General features: G+C 46.4%; 1 protein-coding gene and 1 long non-coding RNA gene across 2 annotated transcripts in view; one reads left to right on the plus strand and one right to left on the minus strand.

The window, feature by feature from the left end:
• LOC119950060 overlaps positions 1 to 6,180 on the minus strand; it is a 289,948-nt gene extending 283,768 nt beyond the window's left edge. Inside the window, exon 1 of the long non-coding RNA XR_005457332.1 lies at positions 6,022 to 6,180. This is a non-coding gene — a long non-coding RNA (uncharacterized LOC119950060). The remainder of the gene's footprint in view (positions 1 to 6,021) is intronic.
• Positions 3,341 to 13,535, plus strand: part of ADAMTS9 (ADAM metallopeptidase with thrombospondin type 1 motif 9) — a 180,059-nt gene continuing 169,864 nt past the window's right edge. The window contains exons 1-2 of the mRNA XM_038772003.1: positions 3,341 to 3,802; positions 4,276 to 4,673. Of these exons, the coding sequence (XP_038627931.1) occupies positions 3,691 to 3,802; positions 4,276 to 4,673 (510 nt within the window). The 5' untranslated portion in view covers positions 3,341 to 3,690. The remainder of the gene's footprint in view (positions 3,803 to 4,275; positions 4,674 to 13,535) is intronic.

Below are 13,535 nucleotides of genomic sequence, written 5' to 3' on the forward strand. Positions count from 1 at the left end.
CATGGGGAAACAATGGATAGAGATGTCAAATTTTAGGAATGGAATACTGAGAAAAACTTTCACCTCTCCCCAGCTACTTGTATTAATTATCACCTCCTTTTGTTCAACCTTTCAGGGATGAGCCAGAACTATCCTATGGCTGATTGATTTCTTAATTTAACAATGATGCTAAATTTTGGAAAGCCACCATAGAAGTTTTGTTGTAAACTGCTCCCTGATTAACTCCAGATGGCTGCAAATGGCTCAGTTCCTCTGCAACTAACTTTTTTGCTCAGGGACAATTAATGTAAGATTCACCTTCCACTCCTGGTAATCCTATCAGTCTATTTATTCTTGTAGTTTGAAGTTTAAATTATATATTTTAAATTATATATTCACATTACTATCTATTCCTCTAGACTGTATGCTCATTATAGGCAGGGAATGAGTTGCTAATTCTGTTATATTTTACTGCCCTGTGTATTGTATGCTTAGTACAGTGCTCTGCACATGGTGCTCAATAAATACGATTGATTGATTGATTGTAGTACATATCACCAAACTCCCAAGGCATTTTGACAAGATAGCCACATTAGCTTGGTTAATACAAAGGGGAAGGAAGATATCAATCAATGTAACCATTAGACTACAAAAAAAACCCCACTCTCAAATTACAAAAAAACATTGAGGAAAAAGCACTGTGGAAAAAAAATGAAATGATGCCTCCATAATGATAAGAAACTCCTATCATGCTTTCAATATAATGATCACAGTGTGTTTTGTTCAAAGAGTTCAAAACCTGTACACTATACTCCACAATATTCTGTGAAGTGGGTGTTATTGGAGCCATCCATTTTTAAGTGGTGAATGAATGGAACCAGAAAATAAAATGTTAAGAACACATTAAATCATTGCTGATATTGAGAGCTTCCAGTCCTAGCTTTTAGTCCTATAGCCCAGTCACTGAGAAACTTAGTCAATCTGTCAATGGTACTTACTGAGTTCTTACTATGTGCAGAACACTGTAATAATAATGATGGCATTTATTAAGCACTTAATATGTGCAAAGCACTGTTCTAAGAGGGGGGAGGTTACAAGGTGATCAGGTTGTCCCACAGGGGGCTCACAGTCTTAATCCCCATTTTACAGATGAGGGAACTGAGGCACACAGAAGTTAAGTGACTTGCCCAAAGTCACACAGCTGACAGTTGGCAGAGCCGGAATTTGAACCCATGACCTCTGACTCCAAAGCCTGTGCTCTTTCCACTGAGCCATGCTGTTTCTCTGTACTTCGTGCTTGGGAGAGTACAACAGAGTTGGTAGATCTGTTCTCTGCCCACAAGGAGCTTACAGTCTAGAGGGAAGACACTTTCAATCTTTTCCCCCATCAGCTATTGTGAGAATGGTATGTTGTGACAAAAGAAAGCAAATTAGAGAAAAGACTAAATTTTGGGAGTGGATGATTACAACAAAGGTTTTTTTTTGTTGTTGTTTGGTTTTTGGGACAAGTTGTAATTAGAAAAGAAACCAGGCAAATATATGAGGGAGAATTATTTTTTAAATACAAAATATCTAAAATTTTATCTGGTTTATCAGCAGCCCTTTAAATTCGGAAAGGTTTTTGATTGAAAAGGAAAAATCTGGTTTTTTTTAAATCAAGACAGGACTGCACAAAACTATTTGAAACAGACTTTTAGGGTTGGTATAATATTCAAAACATACATTGTGTTTGTAACACAATATGCCAAGCCTCAGTACCTTCAGGTAACCAAAAAATGAAAAAAAATCAAGAATAATTTATGTTTTTATAAAAGCAGAGCTGTCACATTTTGAAATACAAGCAATGACTAAATAATGCATTATTTTGAGTGTTCTGAATGTAGTTTATTGATTCATAATAATCACTTAAAACAATTTACAGTCTATTTACAAATGAAAATAAAATTCCTCACTCCAGATTCATTTTCATTGTTATTTATCCCTTTGTCTTCATATCAATTATCTACATATCATAGACAATGCATTCATGAGGAAATTGAAGGAATAGAGTTCAAATGGGTTGGGGGGTAATTTGCCTGACAGGTCGGTTTTAGTGTTTGGAAATGTAAAAGGAGTCATTTCTCTCGAGAATTCTAATTATATAATAGTGTGTTCATTATAATATGAAGCCATACGTGGGGCTGGATATTCCAAACTATGAATTTCAGATCTTAAGAGCATAAGGAAATTCTGGTTTGGAATATATCATTTTATTTTTCACTCAGCCACAAAGTGTAACCCAAAAGTTGCCGATGGCCTTTTAATCAAAAGATGGAAACCAATATTTTAGAATAATTTCTGGGCTAAATGTAATATTAATAGCCACTTCGCTTAAAACTTATTTTCCTTCTGTTGTGGCAAAACAATAAACTTTATTTTTGTGCGTGCGTTGGGGGGGGCGAGGGGGACAGGAAGGAGAAACTCTTTGATATTTTCAGGATAATAACAATTAACCCCTTCCCCCACTCTGCAGAGCGGACTGCAATTCTGCCTAAAACGGGCTTCTTTAGCGCCTGTAATCTTCTATGGAAAATCAGTGGACGATTTAAGTGAGAGCCACGGTCCATCTCAATGGACTGAAAGTCCCACAGTTATATCCCAAAGCCGATGCGCCAGGTAAAACGACAGAGGGAAACGATTGAGAAATCACCGAGGTGCCCTTCACCCGGGGATTCACTTACTCCCTCCCGCCTTCTCCACTACTCCCTCCCCTTAAGCCCCAGGGTGCTTTCCCTAGTTTTCGAAAACGGGTAAAAGAGTTGATTTCTAGAAGCCAAAAGTTGAAACCCGGTTCCCTCTTAAAAATTTCCTCCTCCCGCCCCCTAAAATCCAGGACTTTCCGCACTTGATTCCTACCGAGATGAGGTAGTAAACTTTTCCGCGGTTTAGCAAGCAGAAATGGGCGAGACCACTGACTCTCAATTACGTAGCTTTCACTTTAAAGGCAAACTTGAAAAAGAAAGAAACAATGAGACTGGCAGGGAAACTTTTTTCCCCGTTTCTACCCCTCCCCACCATCTCTCCTTGCACTTCCTCTCCTCTCCCCCGGCTACCGTCCCTCCCCGCTACCCCCCCCCCCCAAAATACCCCCCAAACTCTCTATCCCCTTCCCGATCCTTCCTAAAGACTCGTGAGGTTCGACTTTTGGACAAGGTCTTCCCTTGTGTTAAAAAAAAAAAAAAGAAGCGGCATAAAGAGGTCGCAGCGAACTCCTCCCTCTCTCTCTTTCTCTCCTCCTCCAAGAGGCGTGCTTTGGGGCACTTGATCTCCCACCTCCCCAAGCCATTAAGTTCTAGACGTTCCTCAACTACCGAGCGTGCCTGGCAAAGGAGACCACCAAAACCGGGAGCCTGCCCCTCGGCTCTCTCCTTCCCTGTTCTTACAGTATGCTGGTGCAGCCGAAGAGCCGAGCGCAATTTTTGGCCCAACCACTGACCACCAAGTTTCCGCAGTTGGGATTTGTCACCGCAGAGCCGAAGGGAAAGACAACGGACCTGACCGATTCCTAAAATCAAAGTTGGGAGGGAGAGCCGCGGATCTCTCCCTCTCTCTAAGCTTCCCTCCCCCCCGCTTTTTCTTCCCTTTTTCCTGAGCAGCAGTCGCAGCCAAAGAGGAAAAGGAGCGGGTGGATGGTGGGGGGGAGGGGTGGAAGGGGTTTATGAAAGAAGCATCATGCAGTTTGTGCCCTGGGCATTGGGATTAGTAACGTTTCTACTGCGGGATTTCTTGGAGGTGGCCACTGATGCGGCAGCATTACAGACACCCAAACTGCACTCAAGACAAGGTAATATTCATCCATCACCGGTTTGATTTGATTTGCTTCAAGTTATGTGATTCCTCACTCCCGGCTTACCTAGGTTGGGAAAGCATAGATCTGAGGCCAGATGGGGACTGAGTTCTTGTTTTCCAATAAGTCTTCCTCATGTATGCAGGGTTTTTAACTTTGTGAAGCCTTTGGTTGTTATTTCCCAACCAACTGCTGGGACTGACACTTTAGAACCAGTTTGCTACCCCACCGTCCACTTTTAAGTTTTCTCCTCCCTCCCCCCACAGAGTCCCAAAATGAAATTACCTAACTACTCTGGGATTGATTTGGTCTTCCCAGATGAGATCAACAGGACAGTGACTGCGATAGCGTGTATTTTGACAGCAAAACAAAATTCTGTTCTTGAGATAAACCAGGATAATGCCTTAAAAAAACCCCAGAAAACCTAGAGGAAATTTGAATTGTGCCTGTGTCTGTGTTACTTTTTACAGCTAAATTGTTGGAGAGTCTGTCTGAATATGAAATAGTATCTCCCACTCGAGTGAATGCCCTTGGAGAAGCTTTTCCCACGAACATGCACTTCAAAAGAAGACGACGGAGCCTTAATTCTGACACTGACCCCTGGCCCGCCTCCACCGCTTCCTCCTCCTCTTCCTCCTCTCAAGCGCATTATCGACTCTCAGCCTTTGGGAAACAGTTTCTATTTAATCTCACAGCCCATGCCGGATTTATCGCCCCACTTTTCACTGTCACCCTCCTCGGAGAACCTGGGGTTAACCAAACAAAGTTTTATACCGAGGAGGAAACTGAGCTCAAGCACTGTTTCTATAAAGGACATGTCAATACCAAGCCAGAGCACACTGCTGTAATAAGCATCTGTTCAGGAATGGTAAGTGCCCCCTCCCTCCTTTCTTCTTCTAGTTCAGATGTATCTGTTTACTGACGTCTTAATTACTCTGATGCTTGAAAGCCACGTTTCCCAAAGTTCCAACTTTTAATGGGGTGATTAATATCACGCCGGAACACACGTACACACATACAGCATATGTCACAGATTATATGATGTTATATAGAATAACTGCATTTTATATAGGTAGAACTACATTGCACAGTGCAGCCTGTAATTATGTCCAGAAATTCCAGTAAAATGAATTATATCTGCAGTTGATAGATGGCTGTTTCTTCTTAATCTCTTTTATTTTATTTTCCATTTTCGGCCAGTCAGATAGCCATCTACCCAGGCCAGAATCTAACAGGGAGGAATTTGCAGAACTGAGAGGGGCTCGCGGGCTCGCCGGGTTACCGTCTTTGCACCTTGAGGGTGGGTGGTGGATAACTCGAATGTCTCCTAGAAGAGTGGGGAAAATCACGAGGAAAAGGGGGTGGGAAGGAGAAAGAGGGGTAGGAAGGGGAGCCTAGCAATCAGCTGTAGATTCAATGTGTTCTATTAATCAGGAGGGACCATGTACTCTTTCTACACCCCGGTGCTCCCCACTTCCCCGCTGCTGCTCCTGGAGGATTAAGCGGCACAACTAAAGTTGAGCTGCGATCACCAAGGGACCGGAAGCGAGGAGGTGGGGTCACGGCGGGCGGAGAAGGAGGCGCGGAAGGGAAGAAGGAGAGGAGGGGCCCAGCAGGCAGGGGGAGGTCAAATTTTGGCTGCGGGGCGGACCCTAATATTTTCCGGCCCCGTTTAAGGTGGAAGGAAAGACCCCAGCTGGGCGGGACCGTACCTCCCCTCTCCCTACTCTCCCCCATCCCCAAACAGTCGGTTGTGGGGAGAGGCGAGAAGAGTTAAATTAACATAAGGGGGTAAACCAAATCCTTTTCTGGGGATGACATAGGGGTCGAGCATCCTAGAGGAGATGGGACTCAAAGTTTCACTACGAAAAGGAGAGATCTGTAGTTCCCACCACGGGCAACTACGCACTTTTCGAAGTCTGTTTATGCCACCCCACCCCCCAACACACAGACACGCACACATTGCATGGGGCCTTCAAAGGTCGGCCTGAGCTGGGCTTCAAGAATGACAAAGAGGCCACAGACCCAAGGCTGACTGCAGTACATTTAGTGACGCAGAAAACTCCCTGGTGTCGCAAGTTCCCACGGCAGTGCACGCAGTACGCTGTTCGGACTCTCCTCGAACAGTTTAGCACTGCCGGGAGCTGCAGCTCGGCTACCAACAGCCCACTCCACCCCGCTTCACTTCCCTCCAGAGAGGGGCTCCTCATACTTACCCGGACGGCTCGGTAGCCCAGGGGCTCGCCCGTGCAGGTATTCCCTGGACGGAGAGTTACCTTCTCCTAGCATCCGAGGGAGGTGGGGGTGGGGGGAGTGGGGGGAGAGAAGAACCCAGGCCCCCCAGACCCCCAGCAGTTTAGGAGCTGGCCCAGTAGCGCCCCGAGCTGCAGCCCCCGGAGTGCGTTGTTGTGATTGAGTTGGGTGGGCGGAGACGGGATTTAGAGCGGGGTGGGGGCGGGTGAGTCATCGGCGCCCGGGGACCCGCAAGCAAAACAGAGACTACAACTGTGGTGCCCTACTAGGGGTAGGCGGGGTAAAGGGGTGGAAGGCAGGAAAAGGCAGAGCCTCAAAGCACCCCGATTCCCCTTTAGGCAGGCACACATAAACACGCGGGTGCAAATTAAAATTCACAACAGCACACCCCACTTCGCCCTCTCCCTAGTCCCCATCCACGACGGCGAAGAGAAGGGACGGTCTTAAGAAGCCCATGCCTCACCATTCCGGGAGAGACTTAGACGGGAGTTTAAGGTGGTTACAATGTCAGGCGATCGTTTATTATTGGAGCCGAGTGAGACTAGAGTACAGTTGTTCGTTTGCGCTACAGTCGCATTTACCAGTAAACACCCAGGGAGGAAGGAAATGGGACTTTTACATCTTTTCTACTGCAGTGAGCAATAAGTACTGAAAAACGAGTAACGCAAATAAGAACTAAACTCATGTTTTTTCTTCACAGACAGTGGGTGTTCCAAGACTGCAGTAATAATAGTAATAATTATGGTATTTGTTAAGCGATTACTATGTGCCAAGCACTGTTCTAAGAGCTGGGGTAGATGCAAGGTAATCAGGTTGTCCCACGTGGAGCTCACAGTCTTAATTCCCATTTTACAGATGAGGTCACTGAAGCACAGAGAAGTTAAGTGGTTACTCAAGGTCACACAGCTGATAAGTGGAGGAGCCGGGATTAGAACCCACATCCTCGGACTCCCAAGCCCGGGCTCTTTCCACCAAGCCCAAACCACGCTGCTTCTCGGAGAGAGTAGAGAGAGTCATGTAGATCACAAAAGTGATTTGGATATTTCACGGTTTGGAATAGGGATTAAAAAAAAGGGACAGCAAGGAAAATGGAGTGCTACCCAGCATTTATGGGTTTTATTCAGTCTTGGCCATTAACTAATGGCAAGACTGCCTTTGTCCTCAGTTGACAAGCCTTCAGGGGGTGGGGGTGGAGTGACTGTCTGAGAGCTCCTCCACCCTCCATTGCTAGGGGAAGGGGAGAGCCAATTGGATTTGTCCCATTCACCTGCAAATTTAGACAAAGACAGAAATTTGCAAGAAAGCCCCTAGGGAGTCTTCTGGGCCTAAGAGGCTTCAACTTTCTGGGGAGGTGAATATCTGGGGTGAATGTGCTTTCTGAATCTTGGTTGAGGATTTGTGATTCACAGGAAGGGCCCGATTTGTTTGGGAGACTTACTGGAGGCTCCTGTCCCCACAGAGGGGGAAGAGGGAGTTAGCCTTGTTCCATTCTCCTGCAAATGTGGGTAAAACCAACCAGATTTCCATGTGTGGATTAGCACATGTAGATCTCATTTTGTTTCCCCTTCTCCAAGTATGCAGACAATGACTTTTTCTATTGCATGTAATGTACAGTTCATGTCAATTCCTGGGGCATGACCAAGTTTGTTTAGAAATGCATTTCCAGTGGTTTTATTAAGTATCAAAATCCCTCCCTTCTACCACCAATCCTTTATGTGAGTACCACATTCAAAAAGAGTGCATGAAGCAGATGAGGGCACAGGAGTATCTTCTGTGCCACAGAGACATTCTGTTCCATAGCCATAGGCTACCCCTCTAACTCCAGCCAGCTATTTTACAGTCTGCTGTTGGTCATAGGATATCCTCAGAGGAGCTCTCCTCCCTCCTCTCAAGTGCTACTCCGGCCACCTGTGCTACTGACCCCATTCCCTCTCATCTCATGAAATCTCTTGCTCCGTCCCTTCTCCCCTCCTTAACTTCCATCTTCAACCGCTCACTCTCCACTGGTTCCTTCCCCTCTGCCTTCAAACATGCCCATGTCTCTCCCATCCAAAAAAACCCTCTCTTGACCCCACCTCACCTTCTAGTTATCACCCCATCTCCCTCCTACCATTCCTTTCCAAACTCCTTGAACGAGTTGTCTATATGCGCTGCCTCGAATTCCTCAACACCAACTCTCTCCTCGACCCCCTCCAGTCTGGCTTCTGTCCCCTACATTCCATGGAAACTGCCCTCTCAAAGGTCACCAGTGACCTCCTGCTTGCCAAATCCAACGGCTCATACTCTATCCTAATCCTCCTCGACCTCTCAGCTGCCTTCGACACTGTGGACCACCCCCTTCTCTTCAACACGCTATCCAACCTTGGCTTCACAGACTCCATCCTCTCCTGGTTCTCCTCTTATCTCTCCGGTCGTTCATTCTCAGTCTCTTTTGCAGGCTCCTCCTCCCCCTCCCATCCCCTTACTGTGGGAGTTCCCCAAGGTTCAGTTCTTGGTCCCCTTCTGTTCTCGATCTACACTCACTCCCTTGGTGACCTCATTCGCTCCCACGGCTTCAACTATCACGGCTTCAACTATCATCTCTATGCTGATGACACCCAAATCTACATCTCTGCCCCTGCTCTCTCCCCCTCCCTCCAGGCTCGCATCTCCTCCTGCCTTCAGGACATCTCCATCTGGATGTCTGCCCGCCACCTAAAACTCAACATGTCCAAGACTGAACTCCTTGTCTTCCCTCCCAAACCCTGCCCTCTCCCTGACTTTCCCATCACTGTGGACGGCACTACCATCCTTCTCGTCTCACAAGCCCGCAACCTTGGTGTCATCCTCGACTCCGCTCTCTCATTCACTCCTCACATCCAAGCCATCACCAAAACCTGCCGGTCTCAGCTTTGCAACATTGCCAAGATCCGCCCTTTCCTCTCCATCCAAACCGCTACCCTGCTCGTTCAAGCTCTCATCCTATGCTGTCTGGAGTACTGCATCAGCCTTCTCTCTGATCTCCCATCCTCGTGTCTCTCCCCACTGTAATCCATATTTCATGCTGCTGCCCGGATTGTCTTTGCCCAGAAATGCTCTGAGAATGTTACTCCCCTCCTCAAAAGTCTCCAGTGGCTACCAATCAATCTGCGCATCAGGCAGAAGCTCCTCACCCTGGGCTTCAAGGCTCTCCATCACCTCGCCCCCTCCTACCTCACCTCCCTTCTCTCCTTCTACAGCCCAGCCCACACCCTCCACTCCTCTGCCGCTAATCTCCTCACTGTGCCTCGTTCTCGCCTGTCCCGCCATCGACCCCAGGCCCACGTCATCCCCCGGGCCTGGAAAGCCCTTCCTCTGCCCATCCGCCAAGCTAGCTCTCATCCTCCCTTCAAGGCCCTACTTAGAGCTCACCTCCTCCAGGAGGCCTTCCCAGACTGAGCCCCTTCCTTCCTCTCCCCCTCATCCCCCTCTCCATCCCCCACATCTTACCTCCTTCCTGTCCCCACAGCACCTGTATATATGTATATATGTTTGTACATATTTATTACTCTTATTTATTTTACTTGTACATATCTATTCTATTTATTTTATTTTGTTAATATGTTTGGTTTTGTTCTCTGTCTCCCCCTTTTAGACTGTGAGCCCACTGTTGGGTAGGCACTGTCTCTATATGTTGCCAACTTGTACTTCCCAAGTGCTTAGTACAGTGCTCTGCACACAGTAAGCGCTCAATAAATACGATTGATTGATTGATTGATAGGATAACCTTAAGTGTGAGGGCTCACCAATCAATCAATCAATCGTATTTATTGAGTGCTTACTGTGTGCAGAGCACTGTGCTAAGCGCTTGGAAGTACAAGTTGGCAACATATAGAGACAGTCCCTACCCAACAGTGGGCTCACAGTCTAGAAGGGGGAGACAGAGAACAAAACCAAACATATTAACAAAATAAAATAAATACAATAGATATGTACAAGTAAAATAAATAAATAGAGTAATAAATATGTACAAACATATATACATATATACAGATGCTGTGGGGAAGGGAAGGAGGTAAGATGGTGGGGATGGAGAGGGGGGTGAGGGGGAGAGGAAGGAGGGGGCTCAGTCTGGGAAGGCCTCCTGGAGGAGGTGAGCTCTCAGTAGGGCCTTGAAGGGAGGAAGAGAGCTAGCTTGGCGGATGGGCAGAGGGAGGGCATTCCAGGCCAGGGGGATGACGTGGGCCGGGGGTCGATGGCGGGACAGGCGAGAACGAGGCACAGTGAGGAGATTAGCGGTAGAGGAGCCGAGAGTGCGGGGTGGGCTGTAGAAGGAGAGAAGGGAGATGAGGTAGGAGGGGGCGAGGTGATGGAGAGCCTTGAAGCCCAGGGTGAGGAGTTTCTGCCTGATGTGCAGATTGATTGGTAGCCACTGGAGATTTTTGAGGAGGGGAGTAGCATTCTCAGAGCATTTCTGGACAAAGACAATCCGGGCAGCAGCATGAAGTATGGATTGAAGTGGGGAGAGACACGAGGATGGGAGATCGGAGAGAAGGCTGATGCAGTACTCCAGACAGCATAGGATGAGAGCTTGAATGAGCAGGGTAGCAGTTTGGATGGAGAGGAAAGGGCGGATCTTGGTAATGTTGCGAAGCTGAGACCGGCAGGTTTTGGTGATGGCTTGGATGTGAGGAGTGAATGAGAGAGCGGAGTCGAGGATGACACCAAGGCTGCAGGCTTGTGAGACGAGAAGGATGGTAGTGCCATCAACAGTGATGGGAAAGACAGGGAGAGGGCGGGGTTTGGGAGGGAAGACAAGGAGTTCAGTCTTGGACATGTTGAGTTTTAGGTGGCGGGCAGACATCCAGATGGAGATGTCCTGAAGGCAGGAGGGGATGCGAGCCTGGAGGGAGGGGGAGAGAGCAGGGGCAGAGATGTAGATCACCAGTCAGTCAGTCAATCATATTTATAATAATGATGGCATTTAAGTGCATACTATGTGCAAAGCACTGTTCTAAGCATTGGGGAGATACAAGGTGATCAGGTTGTCCCACGTGGGGCTCACAGTCCTAATCCCGATTTTACAGATGAGGTAACTGAGGCTCAGAGAAGTTAAGTGACTTGCCCAAGGTCACACAGCAGACATGTGGCGAAGCCGGGATTAGAACCCATGACCTTTGACTCCCAAGCCTGGGCTCTTAACACTTTATTGAATGCTTACTGTGTGCAGAGCACTGTACTAAGCATTTGGGAGAGTACAATATAGCAATGTAACTGACACATTCCCTACCCACAACGAGCTTCGAGTCTAGAGGGTGAGACAGAAATGAATATAAATAAATAAGTAAATTACACATAGTACATAAGTACTGTGGGGGGATGAATAAAGGGAGCAAGTCAGGGCAACACAAGAAGGAGTTGAAGGAAAGGAAAAGAGGGCTTAGTCAGGGAAGGCCTCTTGGAGATGTGCCTTCAGTATGGCTTTGAAGTGGTGGGAGGAGAGTAATTATCTGTCAGATATGAAATGGTTGTGGGGGGGGGGGGTTCCAGGACAGATGCAGGAGGTGGGCCAGAGGTCAGTGGCAAGATGGAAGAGATCAAGTTACAGTGAGAAGATTAGCTTTAGAGGAGGGAAGTGTGAGGGCTGAATTATAGTAGAAGAGTAGAGAGGTGAGGTAGGAGGGAGCAAGGTGATTGAGTGTTTTAAATCCAATGGAAAGAGTTTCTGTTTGATGCAGAGGTGGATGGGCAATCACTGGAGGTTCTTGAGGAGTCGAACACACTATTGATAGTACATTTACAATTGCTTGGCATTTAATGGTTAATCATTAGATTGCAAATGTATATTTTGCTTCTGTTGTTACTTTTCTGAGCTCTTAGTCTGGTATGTTGCTAATCAATCTGTCAGTGATATTTATTGAGACTTTTACTGTGTCCAGAACTCGGTACTAAGCTCTTGGGAGACTATAGTAGAATAGGTAGACACACCCTGTCTTAAAGAAGTTTGTTGCAATCAATCAATCAGTCAATCGATGGTATTTATTGAGGGTTTACTGTGTGTGGAGTACTGTACTAAGTGCTTGGAAGAGTACAGTTCAGTTGGTAGACATGATTCCTTCCCTGCCTACAAGGAGCTTACACTCTAGTGGGGGACACAGACAGCAAAATAAATTACAGAGAGGGGAATATAAAGGTATGTGCACAAATACTCTGAGGATAGGGTTGAGATGAGTATGAAAGTGGTTGGGTATGAATGAAAGTACACAGATGAACCAAAAGGGAGAGAGAATAAGGGTAGGGAAATGAGAGGTTAGTTAGGGAAGGCTTCCAGGAAAGATATGATTTTAGTAGAGTTTTGAAGTGATGAGTGGTGGTCTGTCGGATATGAAGGGGGAAGGAATTCCAGGCAGGAAGGAGGGTGTAAGCAAGAGATGGATAGTGAGAGAGACTAGATCAAAGAATGATAAGTTGGTGTTAGAGGAGCAAAGCTTGAGAACTGGTTTGTTGTGGGAGAGGAGAAAGGATAGGTAGCAGAGAGGTTGATTGAGTTATTTAAATCAGAAGGTGAAGTGTTTCAGTTTGTTGCAGAGATGGCTGGGCATCATTTAGAGGTTTTTGAAGAGGGGGGAGATGAGCTCAGAGAAATGCTGTAGAAAAATGACCCAGGCTTCAGCAAGGACTGGAGAGGGGAGTAACTGGAGGCAGGGAGGTCAGCAAGGAGGTTGATGCAGTAGTCAAGGCAGGGTATGAAAAGTGCTTGGATGAGCACGGAAGCAGTTGGAATGGAAAGGAAGGGGTGACAGACTGAATATGTGGGTTGAAGCAGAGAGATGAGTTGAAAATAATGCCAAAGTTGCAGGCTTGTGAGACAGAAAGAATGGTGTTGTTGTCAATAGGGATGACCAAGTCAGGGGGATGAGAGGATTTAGGTGGGAAGATGAGTTCTGTTTTGAATATGTTAAGTTTGAGTTGCCTATGAGATATACAAATAGAGATGCCCCGAAGTCAGGAAGAAATGTGAGATTGCAGAGAAGGAGAGAGAAGTAGTAGGTGCTCATTACTACTACTGGAAAAACAAATGATTTATTAATTGTAGACTCACCCTCTTCAACTCTAAACTAAAATCATACAAAAATAGGCAGTCCATCATGGTTGCGTAGTTGCTGAAGCATTGACGGTACCATTTGATTACACTCTGATGGAGCATCCCTTTATGGAAGTACACTCCTCATCCAAAGGGAGAAAAATCAAGAAAGATACACTAAAAACTGCCAGTCTCACTTCCCATCAAAGAGAGCACTATCTTTGCATGTGCACAGTGTGGTTGCACTGTTGATTGTACAGCAGTCTATTCAGTCACATACACAAACATAAAACATGGTCTGGCCCGTGTCAATACCAACCCTCTTTATTAAGTACTCCTTTGTTCACAACACTAGGTGCTTGAGGAGTATGCAAAAGAAATGGAAGATGTGAACCCAGCCCTTGATGAGTTTATAATCTAATGGGGAAGGCAGTA

The sequence above is a fragment of the Tachyglossus aculeatus genome, chromosome X1 (genome assembly GCF_015852505.1).
Source record: "Tachyglossus aculeatus isolate mTacAcu1 chromosome X1, mTacAcu1.pri, whole genome shotgun sequence".
NCBI lineage: Eukaryota > Metazoa > Chordata > Mammalia > Monotremata > Tachyglossidae > Tachyglossus > Tachyglossus aculeatus.